Source organism: Cryptomeria japonica, chromosome 4 (assembly GCF_030272615.1).
Source record: "Cryptomeria japonica chromosome 4, Sugi_1.0, whole genome shotgun sequence".
NCBI lineage: Eukaryota > Viridiplantae > Streptophyta > Pinopsida > Cupressales > Cupressaceae > Cryptomeria > Cryptomeria japonica.
Window position 1 is genome coordinate 459,045,190 of NC_081408.1, and position 21,851 is coordinate 459,067,040.

Genomic DNA, 21,851 nt, shown 5'->3' on the forward strand with positions numbered 1-21,851 from the left:
TACCTTATGATAAACCATTTTTTGAGGTAGAAATCTAGGATGACCCAATTGAGAAACATGTGCATGAAAAAGGTTCCACACTTACTATTAATGATGGTTTTGAGCATGCTCAAATTTTCAAATCAGCAACCATTGATAAGCTTTTTGATCATTTTGATGACGTTAATAAAGTCCATGAACAGAGTATTTCAATTAATGAAACATACAGGTTGATTCACATACAAACTTTGTTGAGGAGTATGCACTTGAACAAAATGTTGGGTTTGAACTTGCTGTAATATTTGGACCAGCAACTGAAGGTAAGCAATTTCATTACTTCTGCATTATATTCCAATGCATGAAAGTAATCATGGGAGAAAAGGATTGATGCTTTGTACTTTATCATTACAAAATTGTTTTCAACAAAGGATGGATCATAAGAAAGGTGAAAGAATCCATGCATGTCAAGACATAACAGTATGGGACCCGGATGCTCCATTAAGATATTGGATATCAAGAATATTTGGCTGCATTTTGCTTAATCCTGAAGGGTTTTTTTATTGTATGTCATTGCTATTGTAGGAAAATCCGAACACTCAAAGATGAACTACTTGCTTCAAAAAATTTGACAAGCACTTTGATCCTTGTATCCTCAAAGCTTCAAACCCTGAAAAATAGTTCCCTTCACATTTGACAATTTGGCATTTAAGTGGCTAGGTATATGCTCAAGAGATTTAATGTCACTTTTTGGTCTATTTTGATATTTAGATTTCCCACTTTAGTGATAAAACACTTTTGGGTCAGTTGAGTGATTTTCATATTCCAGCTTGTTAAAGTTGAAAAGTGCATGCACTTTTTCCACTTGGTGTATTTTGTAAGATTTGGCTATGGAGATAGCCACCCATGATCTAGAGGCCTAATGGAAAGCACAATCAAATAAGAAGATCAATTTGATAAGAATAAACTATATTCCTATCAAGAATGCAAATAGAATGGATGAGATTGAATGAATGAATGTTTTTAATAACATCCACTAGGCCAAACAGCCTATGGGACCAACAGATAGCTAGCAAAGGAAGCATGCGAATCCAAAACAAAAGAGACCAATTTGTTATATAGGCCAATGCGAACATAGGATTGCATGTCTAATAATCTTATGACTTCATAAATAAAGTGATAACTATCCACTTAAAGTGGGAATCGACCTAAAGTGGGAAGAATCCTATGTGTTCCCTAAGTAAGCTTAAGTAACATGTGTGATTAGGACCAAGATGATGAATTTACTAGGTACAACACCCCTTTCACACCAACAAATTTCACCCCAAAATGACACACACCCTCCTTGGCACATGCCTAGGTACCTAGGAGACATTTATAAGCGTTTTTGTCATTGCAACTCATCATTCTTCCTCATATGTGTGTTGTACACCATCAATGCATCTTTCTGACTTCAAATCATTGAAAATACTTCTCTCCCATCACGACATCTTCCCAAGAACTCCTAAGGTCATTCCCTACCTTGGCATTTCATTACCTTTGCTTCTATCCAAATTGCCATATTCCCTAACATGCGTGATTATGGCCTAGGTGATGAACTTACTAGGTACAACACCCCTTTCACACCAACACCCCACTTAAGTGCAACTTAGGCAAAATGTGAAAGGATGCAAGGATGCAATGATGGGTCCTGACTACTACGCCATGTTAGGTACCCATGTACAAATGCAATGCAATCTCCCACAACAGGAGAAAAGGAGAAAACCTAGTAGGGAAACTCCTCCCAAAAGAGAGATGAAAATATAAAATACTCTCAAAGAAGAATGAGAAGGGCGAAACCCCATGTGAGAAAAAGGCCCCCCCATAAGATAGGAGAGATCATGTAGCTCCCCCTCATTGTAGATAGTGTACCAATGGTAGGTGCTCAAAACTAGACGTAGAAGATGGTCCACAATCATCAAACAATGTTACTCCCCTTAGGAAGAAACAAAACCAAAGGTGTATGTATAAAGTCTCCCCAATCTTGAAAGGAAGATGTAGGAAGAAATATCAAAATGTATGCAATCTCTAAAAGTTGCTCAAGTGTCCCCATGTTGATGCTGAAAGTTTCTGTCTCCAAATCAAGCATTCTAGGCCACACTACTGAAAAAGACAATCCAAGATAGATTTTATCTTTTGATGTTTTAACCTATGTCTATATTATATCCATTACTAACTATTGTTTGACATAAATGATTACAAATATTTTGTAATGTCCCCTTTCTAGGTGACAGGAGAAGAGTAGTGGGATGGTCTATTATTTGCATCTCGTAGGCTGGCAGTGGTAGATAGAGACTCACACAAGGTATTCAATATCCGGAGTTGGTGTTTCAAGCAGTTTGTGGGCTGTTGGGAGTAGTTCCTTGATTTTAGGGAGATTCCCTACTTTTTAGGAGGTTGTGGCAGTTTCCATATTTAAGGTTCCACGGGACCATACCATGGTTTCAATTTCAAGAAGATTGGGTGTGTTTCCTAGTTTCTAGAAGCATCCCTAGATTTTAGGGATGGGACTACCAGTTGGCCCATCTTGTCTGGCATCAGTCACAGACAGGTGACAAAGTCAGATTCATGTTTGGTTGGTTATTTTGGGCTATTATTGGATCTATGGAAATATTTTAATATATTTTAAATATTTCCTAAGTTAGCAATTAAATAAATTAAAATAAGGCTATGTATATAGCCATTTCGGAGTAATATGGGGTTTTTGGCTTCATCTGGTTTGATATACCTATGTGTTATAGCTCGTTGCAAAGGTCTTGAACTTTGCTACATGATTCTCACCTCCCGGAGTCTTTTTGGATGCTTGAAGCTATTTATTCACAATAAAGTGATATTTTTCTATAGTTTGACGCCATAATTGGGAAAGTGTCACTTTAATTATAAAGCGCAAGCTTTATTATTCTTTAGGGTTCGATTTGCAAAAGGAAAGGAGTTATAAGGAGATGTAAACCTAATTGATAACATCTTTGATCATTTTGAAACTTGTGAATTTGGGAATTGCTCTGGAAAAGTGATTTTGGTCTGGGACGCAAACCCCAGGTCTGAGCTTGCTGGGACGTAGCCCTCAGCAGGAGTTGACAGTGGATTTATCCAGGATTGCACAGAGATTGTCAGAGGTAGAAGACACATCTTCTTGTCCTGAAGATTCAACGTGCATATTGGGGGTTTCACTAGGGCAGCTAGTCTATTTCAGCTGGCACGTGATTTGCAGCAGCTTCCATGCCTCCTTTGCAACCACGCCTTGTTTGTATGTTGGCTTGAAGGGTTGTATTCAGCTTATTTGGTCTTCCTTGTTCGTTGCCAGTAATATTCCTCCATCTGGCATCAATCCAAATTGAGAACAGCTCCAAATAAATGTATGGATTCTTGCTAAATACAAAACTAGATTATTTGCCTGGTATGATTTGCAGTATTTTCAGATTGCTTAAGTGTTCTTACATATGAACATTGTTTACTGTTTTATTTCACAGTTGTTGTTATTTATCAATTACTTTACTTATAACATCGAAACCCAAAAAGAAACAATCCCTTTCTGCAACTTCTGTCTATTCTATAAGATCGTCGGAAAATTACAAAAATATAGTATGTTTAATTAACAATTTACAGCAGCAACAACAAAAGGATTCATTTGGGATCTTTCATATTTTGATCATCAAGAATAATCTACGTTGCAAGGAGGCTTGTTTATCATGTCTAAGCAGGGATGTGATAAAGGTTAAAAACATGAACTTTCGATTGAGCAAAGTTAACACGGGCATTCCTAAAAACAAGTAATTGATAGAAGAATAAATGTGTTCTACATTTTCATTTCTTTCAAATTATTTTCTGGAGACTCGGGAGAAGAAATCACTTATCATGGGATATGTTTATTTAAGATCTCATGATTCATAGTAACTCATATACAAAGACATATTGCTCCCTTATTAGACATTGTTGTTAATCTTTGGTCTCAAAATGTTGTTTTCCCTTATTATCGTGAGGAAAAACAATAGGGACATGATCAAATTGTTGTCAAAATTATCGTATTAAACCTAGATGCACATTGTTATTGGCCAACTAAGTATGTGATGGTTCAAGTACACATAGGTGAACTACGAAGCCTTTCATCTCAGTACGCAGCCAAGGCCTTCTTGGATGAACCCCAACGCATAAGTCTGACCCTTTACGTCTTGTCCTTCTACATATTGTTACAAGATTATCAAAGTTATTATTTTTTATGGAGACTAATTGTGTGTCTAGTTTTTGTGTTGATATCTCGTAATTGCAAGATATTGTAAGTTTGTAACCAAGTGGGTTGCTAATAACATTGTGAAGGAAACCAAAGAGGACAATGGTAAGAAATGGTTATATAATCATTCATCTTATTTGTTTAAAGTTAGTGGAATTCCATAGTGATATCTAATAATTAAGTTAAAAGAGTTGTATTTTTCAATTCTAGTCTTGGAGCAGTCAATGTAATAACATGGAATAATACATTATCTTATTTAAATTGATGCAATGAATTATTGTATTTCATATTTGATATTGAAAAAAATTAGAAGATTGTTCAAATAGATTTAATGTTATTCTCTCTTGTTAGAGTAAATTTTGCATGATAGGAGTCACGACTAGATTTAGGTTAAAAAATGTGTTGGAGAATTTAATTATTCTATCCCAATGTTGTAATTTACATATTATGTCTATGCTTCTAGTTGGAAGTTCAGTTATGATGTATTGAAAGTGAAACAATTGTTTTATCTATCTAAATTTTATGAATGACTTGATGTCATGGTTAATTGTTGTTATGTTCTAACAAAGTACATGGATTGAAAAAAATAATTGAGTTAAAGGTAATTGTGGTTGGTGTTGGTGTTTTGTGTTGTGTCCATAATTGAATATTTTGCACATGACATAAATAATACCAAGTGTTGTCAAATGGCTAGAAAGAAGCATTCGGTTAGAAGGCTTACTTGGAATGGAAAGGAAGAGAAATGGATAAAGTGGACTGGATAATGACTTGGACGAGGAATAGATTGAAGGGAGGAACCCTTCATTTTGCAGTCAGTGGACCAGTGAAGTGGCATTCCAATGAAGAAAGGGGAGGGGCAATTACACCAACTTTCATCAAGAGAACCCCTCACCACCATTGCCATCTACGATCATGGAATAATGTTGTGGCCATTATGCACATATTGATACATCAATAATGCCATATATCATGCTGCTCAATGTGTGTATTTGTGTGTTTTCATTTATCTTGGTTTAGCTAGTCCTGATGTAATAATAGATTAACAGAATTATTTCTGTTGAAAACATAATCTCATCAAAATAATGTCTCAGTATATTCTCTACAGACTTTCTGCACCACTAGCACATTACTGTTATATTTTGCACAATATTGTAAATCAAGGTGCCTTATATGCAATTTTCAATTGACAAAATATAAGATTTCCTACAAGAGACAATTAAGTAATAAGAGAAGTAAGAAATGTGCAAATTACAAGAAGCTTTCCCTGTTTCCTTAGAACATATAGATCAATAGAATAAATTTACACAAAATGCTACTCAATGCATCAGAAACATGTTCTTGCACCTTAAGTGAGCTTGCCTCATCCCTTCAAGTTCTGCCTCATTTTTTATTGCCTTTGCAATTGCTACTGGCGAAGTCTTATGTATTGCCAAAGGTCCTTCCATCTCAATGTCCATGGATTTTGCATCTAGTAACTTCTTTCTTTCTTTAATACTTTTCTGTTTACTTCTCTTGGCCAGATTTTCAAAGTACTTATTGCATGCAGAATGAAAAGCATCAACTATTGCCACATTTGTGCATGATGTATCCAACCAAAGCTTTGCACCACAATTTGCCAACCTGAAGACCATGATTACATGAGCAAATTATGGTACTACTTACAATAAAGCTAGAATTAGTAATTTGCATTGTTTGCTAGGAATCATATTTTCTCATTACAAAATTACTAGTTTATTTATCCCACTCAGAGAAAATAGGCAAGCATGGTGAAAGAAAAAGACAAATGATGCCAGAATCTACATGCTGCAACTCATGCAATGGCAGTTTAGCAAAGCTTCTGATACACTCATTATCTCTTGAATACTGATATTTTATAACCAATCATATGTGAAATTTTATTACTTCATTTAAGAATAATGTGGAATGCATTAACGTAACAGTTAAGATTCTAAATGTGCAATGTAGAAAGAACACTTTGTCAAAAATTCCACATAACAAGCAGTGGCCCACAGTTTTTGTGAGTTCAAAAAGAGAAATTTCAGAGATCAAAAAAATTGTGGCATCAATCTTACGAATTCCATATGCATCAAAATTAGATAGCATGAAATTTTTAAAAAAATTCATAGGAAGATCATGCATGTAAGGCATCTCAATTTGTTGATGCAATGGGATGCTTCTGAAAGATTATTTTAAGAATGCAATTTATAGCCATAGGTAAAATAAGAATTTGATTTTTCATTTCTGTTTTGGATAAACAATTTCACTTGCATATATATGGAAGAAATTGTTTAAAATGTGAACTTATGATTAAGTACAATCTATTCCCGTGAGAAGGTTCTCATTGGTTTATTCATGTTTTAGACACTTTCCACAACATTTATGTTGCCATGAGATCAAACTATTTTTTCTGGTATGTAAAGAGTTCTCTACACTATTACGTTACACTGTATGTTTTATTGATTTGGTTAGCCTCATTTGTAATATTAGTGTTTTTAACTTTTTTGTATAGTTGGACCAAGCTTATGGTACTACATATGTCACAAGGGTAATATTACTCTATAACAGTTGGATATCTTAAGTGAAATAGTTCCCTGTATTTTTGCATATTATATGTATAATAATATGTGTCGTGTATCTGCATGCTTGTGTATAGGTATATGCATGTGGGTGAGAAAGAAAAATATAAAAAGAGAGAAAAAGTTTATAAAACCAGATCTTATTATCATAGAGTCATCAGAATTATACCCATACATTGCCTATGATAGAAACCTTCAAGATATTAGAATAATATCTTTCTCTTTGTGTTATTAATGGTCATTTAAGTTGTTTCTAACTTCGCCTCTAGTTAACGATTGTTTCTTTTAGAAACATCATCTTTGTAACTCTATTTAAAGGAGCTTTGTCTCATTGATTAATTGAACAACATCGATTCTTTGAAATCCATATGCTTTTGCATCTGTATTATGGTATCAGAGTAGAGATCATTTTTGAGACTTTTAGCTATTCTAAAAAAAATTTGACAGGAACTTTTTAGGAAAAATTCAAAAGTTTTTCAAGTGGTTTGCTTCCAGTTCGTGGATTTTTTGCTCTAAATCACATCGTGTGTCTTTTCCCTCAATACGCGTCTTTTCTCCACGTGTTTTTTCTCGATCTAGTTCATTCATGGCCGCCTAGGGTTTCTGCAATTTTCGACTAGATTTTTGACCCTTCAGTTCAAGTCGAAATTTTACTCTAGTTGCAGATTCTTCATGGGTTTTTTGAGACCTCAATTGGGTTGTCGTCGAGTTTTTTTTGTGTGCATCATTTTATGTGCCTCAATTTTTGAGCTGCCGGATCTGCATTCTGATTTCAGATTCTTGGTGGGTTTTTCGAGAGCTTTTCTAGGTTCATCTCAGATTTTTTTGGGTGCCTCGTTTTATGAGCCAACGAATTTGTCTTGGAATTTGTGCTTGTACTTGTCTCAATGCATTGAATTTCGTACCACGGATTTCGTGCATTCAGCATCTTCTTAGTACCTCATTTTTCATGCCTCGAAAAGCATGAAGATGGCTTATGGGCATCGATGTTTGTTTCGGTTTTTTATATTTTTTTACCTAAAAAAATTCTGATGGGTTTTAATATTTTTTCCCTTGAAAAATTCTGATGGGTTTTAATATTTTTTTCCCTTGAAAAAATTCTTAAGGTTTTCTAGAACATTCCTTGGGTGTTATCAAAGAGCATTTTGGACCTCATTTTCAGGATGCTTGATTTTATTTCATCTATTTGGATTTTGGAGAGCTTATTATGGAGCAGAAACACAAGACAAAAAACATAAGGGGTATTGGTTTCAAAAGTGCAAGATTCTACCCTAGCTGGTTGCAAGAGAGATCACTCAGATTTCTTGCTTGGGATTCAATGATAGAGGCTATAGAAATTTGTTAAGTCTTTTATCAAAGAAATTTCAGATTTGCTGAAGAATATGGACGCCATAAAGAAAGGTATTGAATAAATAGCATATTTGTTTAAACTATGTTTTCTTGCATGAACAAGATCCAATTTGTCACATTTTGGAGTATTTTAGTTCATGTTGGGCATGAGCTTTGTGTTCATTGATTGAGGCAACTAGAGATCACCTATTGAAGGTTGACTGAAGATTTTTATGAAGGGTTTGAACCACTAGAAAGTGTCCATGAGCTAGGCACGAGAAAACTTTACATAGCTTGAGGTTCAAGATAGCAGAAATTCCATTTTTAAGGAGGCGTTAAACATCAAATGAGTTGCTTCTCTTGTTATTTTTGTTAGAGTGATTTGTTCAACCCCAAAAACCCAGCAATCACCTACAAGCAAAACATCTGTCACAAATGGAGATCAAGCAAGATAGATTTGCTCAACAACCTAAGAATTGTATTGATGTACAAAAGATTATAATTACAATGAATGAATGAATCCTTATAGAAAGGATGAATGCAATCCTAGATCTAAACCCAAGAGGAAGATTAAATTAGCTAGTGCCCAGTGTCCGCACCACAATGGATGAGACAACATGAGCTATTATTAGCCTAATCTAATAAATTGAAAAAACACTCCTAAGTTTAGCTTAAGAATAAAGCTATGTTATCCCGAGTTTCCGAGACGAGGATGGCAAGGGATGGGGGTATGCATTTCTGGGACGGTTATTTTTTTTGCCAATTTTGGGGACAGTTAGGGGACGGCAAAGGGGACGGGTATATAAAAATAGGCAAATTTAAAATATTCATATGAAAACATGGATAAACAATGCACATTACATTATAGAACCTTAACATATAAGAACTAGCAAAGTTCTTATGCCAAATTTGTGTTAAATTGAGAATCAAAGTCAAATTGCTTATAGAATTCTTTTTCAAAATTCACTATCAATATACAGAATTAATGGGGACGTCCCCTAGAAGTCCTCTATCCCCGCGACGTCCCTAGGACAGCGACACCTGAAAAAAAATATTGGGGACGCGTCCCCGGATAACATAGGAATAAAGTAATGAGGACCTAATTAGATAATTAATTAGGTGATATCCTAACCACTCTATCACCCCTTCTTAAGATTAAACTAGGGAGAAGCTAATAGTGAATGCATGAATGGATCCCAACAACAAAGCCTGATTAAGTACTTGTGTACAAACCAATGCAATCTCTCGCAAGCGAAGAAAAGGACAAAAAATAGTTAGAAAAGAAACCCTCTCCAAAAGAGAAAAAAGCAAATAGATAAGAGTACATGTGACTGAAAATGGACTCAATATGTCCCCCCAGGAACTAAATAGTCATAATAGTACAATCAATATCCCCCCCCCTCCCTCCCTCCCTCCCTCCCTCCCTGCATAGGAGAGAAAGAAAGAGACTATGTATCCCCCCATAAAGAACAAGCTCCAATTCCAATGTTGAATGCTCGAAGACAAATGTTGATGATAATCCAAAGTGGCATATGGTGTTACTTCCCTTAGGAAGAAATAGATCGAATGGCCAAGGTAGAGGCAACTCCATGAAAGAAGATGGGAGGAAGGACATCAAGATGTGTGCCATGGAAAAATGCTCAATTGTCCAAATATCTAAATAAAATATCCTCAAACATGTCCCGAATGTCTAGAATGTGTGACTCAACAAATAATTGTACAATATTTGGCAAGTACTCATCCCACAATGCTGAAACTAGAAGGGAACTATTAACCTACTGAACTAAACTGATCTTTGAAGAAGCAAGAGGTGGAGGAGGAGGCTCAACAAAAGTCTCAGGAACCACGGTGGGTGATGGAAGCATACATAGGTTCAAGTGACCAAACCTCTCCTTAGATATCTGATCCACTCTAGATGCATGAGAATGAAGAACAGTCAATGGAAATACAAGCTCGTCAGGAGAAAAATGTGAGAACTCATATAATTGTGATGCGTGATCAACATTGCCAACTACAATAAGTTCTCTAACATGCAAATATCTCATAAGAACTAAATTAGGTGTGAACTCTTTTGTCTTACCCTACCCACTACGAGTAATTTCATAGATGGAAAGGCCATTGGAAGATAATTAAGGGACAAAAAGTACATCATGAAATGTGCCATCACCAACCTCTATAGAAACCCTCCCAGTAAAAATCGTGTTATTACCCATCAAAATGTGTGGTAAAGGGCAAGGCTCGAATGAATAGAACATACCCATGGATGATGCCATATGATGAGAGGCTCCTGAATCAAGAAGACACCTATTGGATGAAAGATGTATTGATGCAAAGAGAGCATGGCCTTCATCTTGTCTACACCATGTGCCATGGAAGCTAACCAGGAATGTGTCAGTCCTAAAGTGGCAGAAGAGGATGAACTAGACGAAGGAAGTTGAATATTATTCTTCTAGAGAAGATGCTTCAACTCATCAATTTGCTTTGAATAACACCAATGCTCATCATTTCCTATCTTTGTGCAATATTCACACTTCGGCTTATCCTTCTTAGATGAAGACCTCTTAGACGACAAAGAAAAATCTTTCATTCGTACCTCCCTTCCTGTTGAGTGTTTCAATATGGGTATTGGCTCTGATTTTCTCTTTACCATAGGCGATGAAGTACTCCAAATCGCAGAAGATATTTTGCTGATCTGATTTTTATATTGCTGGTTGAACTTTTCTGCTAGGACACCCCTTCCCTAGCTGTCTTGGGATGCATGCATCTGATTTCAGACTTGGAAGTTGCAGGTTTGAGGTTCTAAAATGTTCGCTCATGTCATTTAGTCATTTGTTTTTGATTTGGTGTGATTTCGAGTTGATTTAAGTTAGTTCTGAGCATTTTGGTGTTTCCAGTAGTGGTTGGTCTGCGTGTTATTGACTTTCAGAATAAACAACAGCAGTAGTTGCTTTATGTTTGAGTTGGTTTTAGAGGTAGCTTTCATTTGTGATCAACATTGTTCTTCTATTCTAATCAATTCTGTCTATATTGTAAGGTTGAATAGTAGTATTATCAACCACTTCTGGATTGTAAAGCATACCCCGCTGAAAAGTGGAAGAGGTTGGCTTGCTGCCTACATTTGATATTTGTAATTCTGTCCTCCCGCTGCATAAGCGGTCGAGTGATTTTTGTTTGTAATGGTCCTCCCGCTGTATAAGCGGTTGAGTTCAGCTTTGTTGTTTGTGTTCATCCTCCCGCTGAGATATGCGGTAGAGTGATTCATGCTTGGTTATGTTCTTGTTTCTCCTTGGTTGGTTTACCACCAGTCTTTCTTGTTTCTATCTCGCAGGAAAGTGGAAGGGGTTGGCTTGCCGCCCATTATTGTAATCAGTACTTTCAGCAGTTTGCAACTAACGATCACCTACTACCATATGCTCTCACCCTCCCAGTTTGGGATTTCGGTGATCAAAACGTGTAGGGTTCCTTCAAGTGGGTTTGGATTCCATTTCTCTAACCCTAACGGGTGTTGTTGTGCTTCTAATCTTGTTGAAAAATCAAAAAAATAATTGTTGGGGATATTACATGATGTTTTGAAAAAGTTGCTACAGTTTAGGTTCATCGTTCAAGTTTTTAGCTTTGAATGAGCGTTTGAATGTTTTGAAGATGATTCTGTGTTTTGCAATTTTCGAGAAGATGAGTTTATGTGTTTTGCAGTTTCGGACCAGAATTCCTAAATTTTGCCTAAGTCTGAATTTCGGTTGGAAGGTTGATTTTAGCAAATAATGATTATCTCCTGGGTGCTTAAGTTTTCATAATTAATTTGAAATTTTACTTCGCATTTTAAACCCTAGGTTAAAAAAACATGATTATTTTGCACAATTTTAACCATTTGAAGGTAGAGTCCGAACTTACCTGGCAGAGAGAAGCTTGTCTTGGGTGCCCTTAGCAGAGTTTACTTTAGTGACAAATATTCACCAATGGCGAATTTTTCATATCGGCAACCTAGGAAATGGCGAATATATTGTACCGACTAGAGGTGGCCATGTCCCCAGAACATTATCAATTTCCGTCAAATTCACGGCTCGATCGCAATATGTTTTATGTAATTAATTGTTTCTATGCGAGGATTTCGCCAATACAATATACGGTGGACACACGTTAAATTTAATTTTTTCACCTACACTCTCCGAGGTTGCCTTAATAGACGACCATAATTCGCCTATAGGCATATGAAGATTTGTTGGCCAGGAGAACCCAATTCGCCCGGCATTTTGCCGACACGTGTCTCCATTCACCCCAATTTTCGCCAACTCTATTGTATTTGCCAATTAATTGGACGACCCATAATCGCCTCGAAAATTACATAAGTTCTGTTATAGTTAAGCAGGATTCACCAAATATTTGTATACCACATAAAATTCCCGCGGAATTCGCCCTATAAGGATTGGTATAAATACATTCAAAGATCAGATCTATCTCTACACAATCTAGTGGGTTCTAGGCTCTGAATTCGGATCAATAGTGAAGTTTCCGACCAAGGAAAATCATTGTTGTTGACTACATTGGCAACAGCTAGTGACCTAAAGGTGAGCGATCATATTTTTGAAGTGTTATGATATTATTCTGAATTTATCTATATCCGTTTGCACTGTTGAGTTCATTCTTATTCAGTGGGGACCCGTCAGTGCCAAGTGGTTAGCCCATACAAACTTTGGTCCTCCACAAACATGCTTCTCAAGCGGATAGGAGTGTCCATCTTGAGAAATCAGAATACCAAATTATATAGCCTGAGCCTATAGACCTAAACCAGAGGCAGAATTTAACTACCGTGAGCTCCGATGATTTATCTACCAAAGGCTAATTGAAGATGAAAGAAGCAGAGATCGTCTATAAATAGCTGAAGCTCTTGATTGTAATAATTCCTTCTCTAACCGTATTAATTTCATTAAAAAAATTTAAATCTTTCGTATATCTCTGCAAAATCTTTCCCATAATTGCACTAGTGTACGAAATTGGAAACAACTCTAAACCAGTACCAAATACCTTATTGGAAGTCGTGCTGAAGTCGTGGGGGCAAAAATGGATTGCAATTAGTGACAAGACATATATTAAATGACCAACATTATCGATCGTGAAATTTGATACATGTCTATTGAATCCAATTCCATTCCGGGCACTTTTGAGAGAACCACGTTCTCTTCAAACATTTGGGCCAAAATAAAACTTCAATCATTGATCTAAGATCATCGAACGGTTTAAAATCATTGATGGATTTTAGGTACGTGTGACATGTCAATGAGGTCATGCTTATCGATACATCATGCAGAGTTTGGACTCAATGCGATGTGATGTGATGTGCCTTGTCTATTAATGGCAATGAATTCATGAAATCGCCAATAAAATATATACTTTTCCATAAATAACAAAATATTAGCCAAACAAATTAAATAATTTTCAAACAGTGGATAAAAATCGCCAATACACTTAAATAATTTGTCCTTCGGAGTAAAAATTTTCACCCATACACATATATTTGTTCCTTTAAACAAAAAACATTCGCCTCCTACAATATATATTTTCCCCACAGAACAAGGTATTATTCGCCAGAATTTTATGGAATTTTCGTACCCTAGAAAAAAATCGCCAATACAAATTTATTTATTTTCCTACTTCGAAAAAAATTTCGCCATCAATATGAAAATTTCCCCCCCAAATAATGCCCGATTCGCCAAGGTTTTACACTTTTGCCCGGGGGGTGCTTTCTTTGAAAAACAAATTGAATGAATGATTCAATAATCGGATAATTACATTGAATGATATACACAAGTATATATAGAGGTTACAAGACAATGTTCTATAATTAGAACATAACGTTAAAGTAAAAGACTAAAGAGCTAAATACTAAATTAAGCGTGAAAGCCAAATAAAGTGTGAAAGCTAAATTAAGCTTAAAAGCTAATTACATAAAAAAAGTAAATGACCATTAACCAAGGAACTAAAAATAGGTGACTAACATAGAATTAAATATTCTAATACTCCCTTAATGGTCATGCTATCTATCACACCAAGCTGCCCTCTAAATTTGAGAAACTTTGTCAAGCTCAAGGACTTGGTGAGGATATCTGCAGTCTGATCTTCTGTAGGAATTACTGTAGTATCATTGATCCATCTTCAACATGTTGGCGGATGAAACGACAATGAAGCTCCACATGCTTTGTCCGCTCATGGAAGACTGGAATTTTAGCTAATTTTAGAACCCCTTGATTATCGCCAAACAAGGGAGTAGGTCCTGGTTGGGACATTTGCATGTCTGCAAGCATCCTACATAGCCAAATTGCCTCATATGCTGCCTTAACAGTTCCTCGATACTCTGCTTCGATCGAGGAAAGAGCTATTGCATGTTGCTTGTTGCTGGTCCATGTGACTGCACCTGTACCCAAGCTGAACACATACCCAGAAGTTGACTTTTTGTCATCAACACAACCTACCAAATCTGAGTCTGTGAAACCAACCAGCCTAGGATCTTTGCTTCTGCTATACAGAATGCCAAAATCAGGAGTACCCTTCACATATTTAAGCATACGCTTCATTGCAACCCAATGTTCAACTTTTGGGGCTGACATGAAGCGAGAAATATAGCTCACAGCATAACTGATGTCAAATCTAGTGGCGGTGAGATAGATGAGGCTGCCCACTAGTTGCCTGAATGAAGACTCGTCCACTAAAGGTGAATCTGATTTGGCTGATAATTTGAGCCCTATCTCCATAGGTGTAGATGCAAGTTTACAATCTTGCATTCGAAACTTATCCAGTAGGCTCTTGGCATACTTTGACTGAGAAATGTTGATTTTCCAAGCTGTGCTTGTTCACTGCAGGCAAACATCAAATTGTTGCCTTCCCAACCATAGACGATAAGGTCTTATCGTCACCCCCAAGCACAAGTTCGCTTACTGCGAATTGCATGTATTCATTGTTTTTGAAAGACAACAAGACAATTGAATAGGGTCAGTCCTATTTAATTACAAGTTACTTATTTAGGGCCAGACCAATACCTTTATATTAAACATATAAGCTGCGCATTTTATGGAGAATTACTAAGGCCGAAAGGCCAATTAGCAATTCCAAGACTAGGTCGGCCCTCGCTAGGGATCCGACCTAGCTACATGTCAACACTCCCTCTTAGCTAGGGAGGATACTTCCAAATAAGCAAGTCACATCATGGCTGCTCCCATGACGTTCTACATCATGAAATGATATGCATCATGTAATCCACATCTATGATATTCATCAAGCATACCTGAATCAGAAAAATACATCATGGACTTCTTCCATGCTATCCATCTTGCATTGCCCGCAGAGGATGGATCCAAAATCTTACTATGCACACCTGCAAAAAGTGAGTATACATACAAATATATAAATACACATCATAGACTTCTTCCATGATATCCATCTTGCATTGCCCGTAGAGGATGGATCCACCTTGCATTGCCCACAGAGGGTGGAAGAGGATTTTCACCTCAATCTTCTCTTCAGAGAAGACTACAACACCACCTTGCATTGCCCGCAGATGGTGGAAGATTCAACTAAATGTATCGCTGGGGTTGATACTCCCTCTCAACCAAAGCTGTGTTTTCCACAACACCAAGAGTATCTCTGAAATATTCAAGCTTAACTCTAGCAAGAGGCCTGTTCATTTGTGCTGATGTATTTCAACTGTATGGCACCTCTTTGTACCATATCTTGAATGAGTCTCCACATGCTTTGACCTGTCATGAAACACTAGATTGACAGACATCTTCATACTACTCTGATTGTCACAATGAATGACTGTGGGTTCCCAAGGTTGTCCAAACAAATCAACAAGAAGTTTATGAAGCCACACTGCTTCTCTAGTGACAACACTTGCTGCAATATACTCAGCTTCAGCAGTACTCAGTGCAACTGAGGACTGTTCTCTGCAGGCCCAAGAGATCACTGCGGAAACAAAATGCCTAAAGTGCTTCTTCCTGACTGTGACACTTCCTACCCAATCCAATTTAGAGTAACCTTCCAAGGTGATGACAGTATTGAGTGAATACTTCAGCCCATAACCAACTATGCCTTGCAAATGTCTCCTAGGTTGGAATAAATTTTTGTGTCTCAGACCAGCAATCAGACTTTCAGTATTTAATTTCAGATTAACATTAAGTAAATGATAAGCAAGTAAATGAAAGAAAGAAAACAAGTGCACAAGAGACCAACTTAATTACCCTGGGAAAATCCTCCAAAACTGCACACTTTTTGTTGTCACAACGGACATAACTGCAATACACCCGCACACGAACTCAACCTCTGCGATTGTCTTCCAATACAGTCCACCATCATTAGCGATCAGGCAAACACGAATAACACGAATACGAAGGCTGCGACTTCACCACCTCGATGCAAATGCTCCTTGCGATCACAGCGACTACCCTTTACTATACGGTGATTGCCAAGCGAACATTGAGATTGTCACACTGCGACTGCAACTCGCTCAGGCCGCATCCAACTAAATCTGCAATTTAGGAAAGTCGTAGCTCTGATACCATGTTGACTTTCCGGGTCATGCTTGTTCACCGCATGCAAACATCAGATTGTTGCCTTCCCAACCATAAACGATAAGGTCTTATCATCACCCCCAAGCACAAGTTCTCTTATTACGAATTGCATGTATTCATTGTTTTTGAAAGACTACAAGACAATTGAATATATATAAGGTAAGGCTACCTAAAAGACCTCAAGTCGGCCTTACTGATTTGACGCCAAGAATAGGGTCAGTCCTATTTAATTACAAGTTACTTATTTAGGGCCAAACCAATACCTTTATATTAAACATATAAGTTGCACATTTTACGGAGAATTGCTAAGGCCAATTAGCAATTCCAAGACTAGGTCTGCCCTCGCTAGGGATCCGACCTAGCTACATGTCAACAAGAAATGAATATATGGCTATCAGTCTACCAAACCTGTACACCGAGACAATAATGGAGAAGTCCCAAATCTGTCATATCAAAATGCTGACACAAATTCTGTTTGACCTGCATGATCAGATGTGCCGCATTGCCAGTAATGATGAGATCATCAACATAGACTACTAGAAATAGAATATCGTCACTAGTATGTTTGACATACAAATTGGGATCTGAAGGACTCCTCTGAAAGCCTTGATCAATCAAGTACTTATCAATTTTGATGTACCACGTACGAGGAGCCTGTTTGAGGCCATAGAGTGCTTTGACAGTTTGACTAGTCTACATACCTGGTGTTCCTTACAAGCAACCTTGAAACCTAGAGGCTGCGTCATGTAGACTTATTCCTGCAAATCACCATTGAGAAAGGCACTCTTGACGTCCATTTGATGGACTTTCCATCCAAATTGAGCTGAGAGAGTGAGGACAAGCCTAATGGTACTCATCTTGGTTGTGGGAGAAAATGTCTCCTCATAGTTGATGCCCTCCTTCTGTGAAAACCCTTTTGCCACCAACCGAGCCTTGTACTTATCAAGACTTTATACTTGACTTTAAACACTCATTTGCAGCCAATGGGCTTCTTCCCTAGAGGAAGATCGGACAATACCCAAGTGTTGCTTTTTAGAAGACTATGTTGCTCAGCTGCCATAGCCTTTTCCCATTCAAGTACACCTTTAGCCTCTGTATATGTTTGAGGCTCATAAATATTGTGAATGTTGGCCATAAGAGCAAAATTAACTGTGTTGCTTGATCTTACCTCTAACTGATCTACCCTCAATGAACTCATCATCATGAAGATCACCAATGGTCTTGGCCCACCACTTAGGCCGGAGAGTAGAAGTACCAACATCTTTTGTAGGATGAAGATTACCTGGAATATCTGGAGCAAGCTCCTCTGGATGTGGATCTAGAAGATCCTGAGGAAAGTTAGGGGGTGCAATGTCATGCCTGGGAGACCCCACAACTTTAGAGTCAACTGAATCAGTCCAATCAGGTAGAGCTAAGGGAAGACGAACACCCATACTTGCAGCCTTTGGAGGGTGATCCTCAGTGCTCAAATCAAGAGAGGAAGGCTGAAAAGGCCCTCTTTCTTCATCAAATACATCTCGACTGAATATGAGGTGATTAGTGTCTATATCAATCAACCGATATGCCTTGTGGTTGTCACTATAGCCGGTGAACATCAATTTTTGACTCTTTGGATCCAGTTTGGTGTGCTTGGCATCTGGAACCCAAACATACAAGGTATTCCATCACTTTTCTAGCTTGAAGAAATAATTTCCTGGACTAGTACACCTATTTTGGTCAGTTTCTCAATTCTAGCTGGCAAACTCCAGAATTCTTTATTTAAAATAAGTTGGACCTATGGGTATGTTTTATGTATTAGTTTCATTTGCAGCAGTTATCTAATTCATAATATAGATTCAATTGCCCTATATTTGGTATCTATTCAGTTTTATGAGCAATTCTTGCCTAGTACACTTGTTATTATTTATTTAAAATTGTTCAAAACCCTTGAAAAATCCAGAAACAAACCCGCAATAGTATTTCAGGAGAGTTTGAACCAACAGGGTTCTTACAGAAGGTAAGACCAAGAACTAAATAGAGGGGCCACAACACCTGTGGAGGATTTGTGTGTTTTCTAGTCATCTACTATAAGTGGAACCTTTACATAGTCCCTATACCAATCTACGAAGTGCTCAACTGAGAGATTACTCAAAGAGGACTTGCTGCTTAAGATCAATGGCAATTTGGAGTCTTAGACTGCCTGAAGACTCAAGTGGCCACCAACAGTGCTCACATTCAAAGAAAGGTGCTTTCTTCATTTAAGCACATGATTAGAAATTTCTTTCCTGCCTCATTGTGTGTACTTTCACTGCTCCAATGCTGCAAGCACCACCACTAAGTACTGTGATCATTTCAAAAGGTCCACTGCCACCATCAAGCAGCAAGAGATCAAACTGACCTTCCATAACATCCTTCACCTCAACTAATCAGTTGAAAGAAGGCTGCAAGACCACTATGGATGAAAATTATAGTCCTGTACCAAGCAAGAGAGCCAAGCAACCATTATACAGAAATGCTTCCTGAAAACAGAAAGGCTTTTACTTTGTACCAGGCATGACTAAAAATCTATCACCCATGGCTTGTTACATATATTTACTTCTTGTCTAGCTATAAAGGTACTCAACTCTCGAAGATTGGAATGTGAATGACTGGCAACCTTGGTGATCACCTAAATTAAGCAGCTTTGACACAGACTAAGAACCTGGCTTGCCAGGTTATGAAGTCTGATGTTATTTACTCTTTTCACTTTTTCATATATATTTCTGATTATTCCAAAAAAAAATTGGATGGGTACCTGTACCCAATCTTATCTTTATTAAATCTGTAATGGTGCAGAGAATTCTGAAATCAGACTTTGCCAAAACTCTAAAAGCTTTCCTAGAAAATAATACTCTAATGGAACCACGACCAGAGAAGTGATTTGTTGAGATATTGCAAAAGATTGAACTCTTAACAGCAATAACTGCTCAATTTATTTCAATCTAGATGTAAACTTATTTACAATTGCATAAAAGAAAAAAATCAACAAATCTAGAAACAGTACCTTTCTACTTCTAAAAGAAGACTTCCATAAGGCTTTACTGTCACCTTGGAGTTTTTGAGATGAACCATTACTTCAGGAGTGATCTTTGATGGATCAATGAATAGTGTTGTTGAATCAAGTTCCACAATTAAATATGCATATGCAACAGGAGAATGTGCCACATCATTTCCTCTCTGCAACAACCAGTGACATGAAAGGAAAATAGAATAAGGTACCTATTGGTGTTCCTTAAAACAGCAATGATTTGGAAATTTTCTTAAAAATCAGATATGTCTCATTTCATGCATGGGTTAACAGTTATTCATTGAACTAATCTAATCTCTATAGCAAAACCTTTTCAGAACCCTATAAATGTATGACACGTTAAGTTCAAAAATTGTATATCTTGACTGAAACTTGAGTTGTAAAGACGCCTACTAGATTTCACCCAATTTTTTGCTCTTTTACCCAAATAACATTTAGTCAAATAGTTTGCATGTTTAATATGTTTCTGCTTGTAATGAGTCTTTGAATATTTCTTTTAAAATGGAAATCAGATTTTATTGCATTTAAACCAACATTGCATATTTTTTCAAATGAACAATAACAGAAATAGTTTTTTTGCTGTTTTGAGCAGAATAAATACATTTATACAGAAATATTTCTGACTCCAGCAAAAGATAAAATAGGTTTATGGCTTGCTGGATTAATATGCCTCTTGCCTGACTTAGGTCCGACTGTATACAATGCTTTAAACACCTTGAAAACTGCTCCTATGCTAGGTGCTGCAATTAATATAGGAAACCAGCATGCAGAGACAGGTTAAACGCCTCCTCTAGACTGAACTATTGACACTCAAACCCCATGACCTGCCTTTTCTTTCCACATGCCAACCTTAGAGTGAAATCAACTTGCCATACATCATTCACCCAGCTATATAGAATCTCATGCCACAATGAATTCAAACCCACCCCAAGAATGAAGTTATCGACAAGCAACAAGAGTTCAAACACCTCCAAATGCCCAATCAAGGTCCCACGATTTTGCTCCTTAAACTCGACGCCAACACAAGAATGAAAGTCGAACAAGGAAGTCGATCAAACATTCATCACAAAAGTCATAAACTCGTGCCTCAGCATCAACAAATCAATTGCCAGCTCCAAGGATCAAATCGTCCACATTCTAATATTCATTTTATCCTAGTGTCCATTTTTTGTGACAACTTTTAACCTCCAAAACTCTGAAATTTGTCTCGCTTACAAAACTTCACAAATTTATTTAAACTCCAACAAGAATCCAAGAGTGAAATCTGTATGACTCTGCCTGTAACCAACTAGGGTAGTGAAACCAATTTTTCTTAGGGTTTTTGCTCTAGGGTTTACTGCTCAAGAGGCTCTCTAAATCACAATAGAAAGAAAATAACCAAGATTGATGAAATGAGCCCTAAAATCTCCTTTTATTAAACCCCGTAGAACTCTCCCAAAGCCTTTTCAAATTCCCACTTCTAAAATTATTCATTAAAATCCATTTCATAAAGTAACTTTAATATCTCATTTTAATTTTTCACTTAAGTCACTTTATTGAATCAATTAAATAAAGTTACCTGTAAAATTTACTTTATTGGATAACATTAGATAATTAAATATATTTATTCCTTTATATCCTTACTTTAGCCTACGGGAATAAAATAGGCTAAATGGTCACCTCCAACTACTCTTGGGAAGGGGAGATTAAAAAAGTAAACTATTAGAATACCATTCCAGTATGGATCTCAATTTCATGTTTCTCTAAACTTGGTTATGTCAGCTACTAGTTTGCAAATTAATCTTGCACTTAAAAATGCATCTAATACAATAATGCTAATATTCATTATTTTTTAACTCCAATATTTAATAAATCTGCATTATTCTGAATGTTTCACAAAGACAATTCACCCCAAAATCCCCACATTTCCAAGATAGGGACATCACCAAGATATCAAGATGTGGAGGGAACATCCCCCCACTATCCCACCACTAACACTTAAGACTCGGGGACATTTCTAGGACCTCTCCTTGGCTTGAGGACATCTTGGGGACTCCAAGAGAATCCCAAGAGTCTCCCAATTATTCCCAAGACTTCCAAGCATCCCCTTGGTAAGA

The 21,851-nt window shown here is 37.0% G+C and overlaps 1 protein-coding gene across 2 annotated transcripts in view; it reads right to left on the bottom strand.

Annotated features, from left to right (window-relative positions):
- LOC131077364 (aminopeptidase P2) overlaps nt 1-21,851 on the bottom strand; it is a 345,185-nt gene that overhangs the window by 172,737 nt on the left and 150,597 nt on the right. For both annotated transcript variants that reach the window (XR_009113578.2, XM_058014849.2), the window contains exons 5-6: nt 19,732-19,904; nt 5,588-5,863 (exon numbers count right to left, since the gene is read on the bottom strand). Coding sequence is in view for 1 of the 2 variants with exons in the window: in XM_058014849.2 (XP_057870832.2) it covers nt 5,588-5,863; nt 19,732-19,904 (449 nt within the window). In the remaining variant the exon portion in view is untranslated. The remainder of the gene's footprint in view (nt 1-5,587; nt 5,864-19,731; nt 19,905-21,851) is intronic.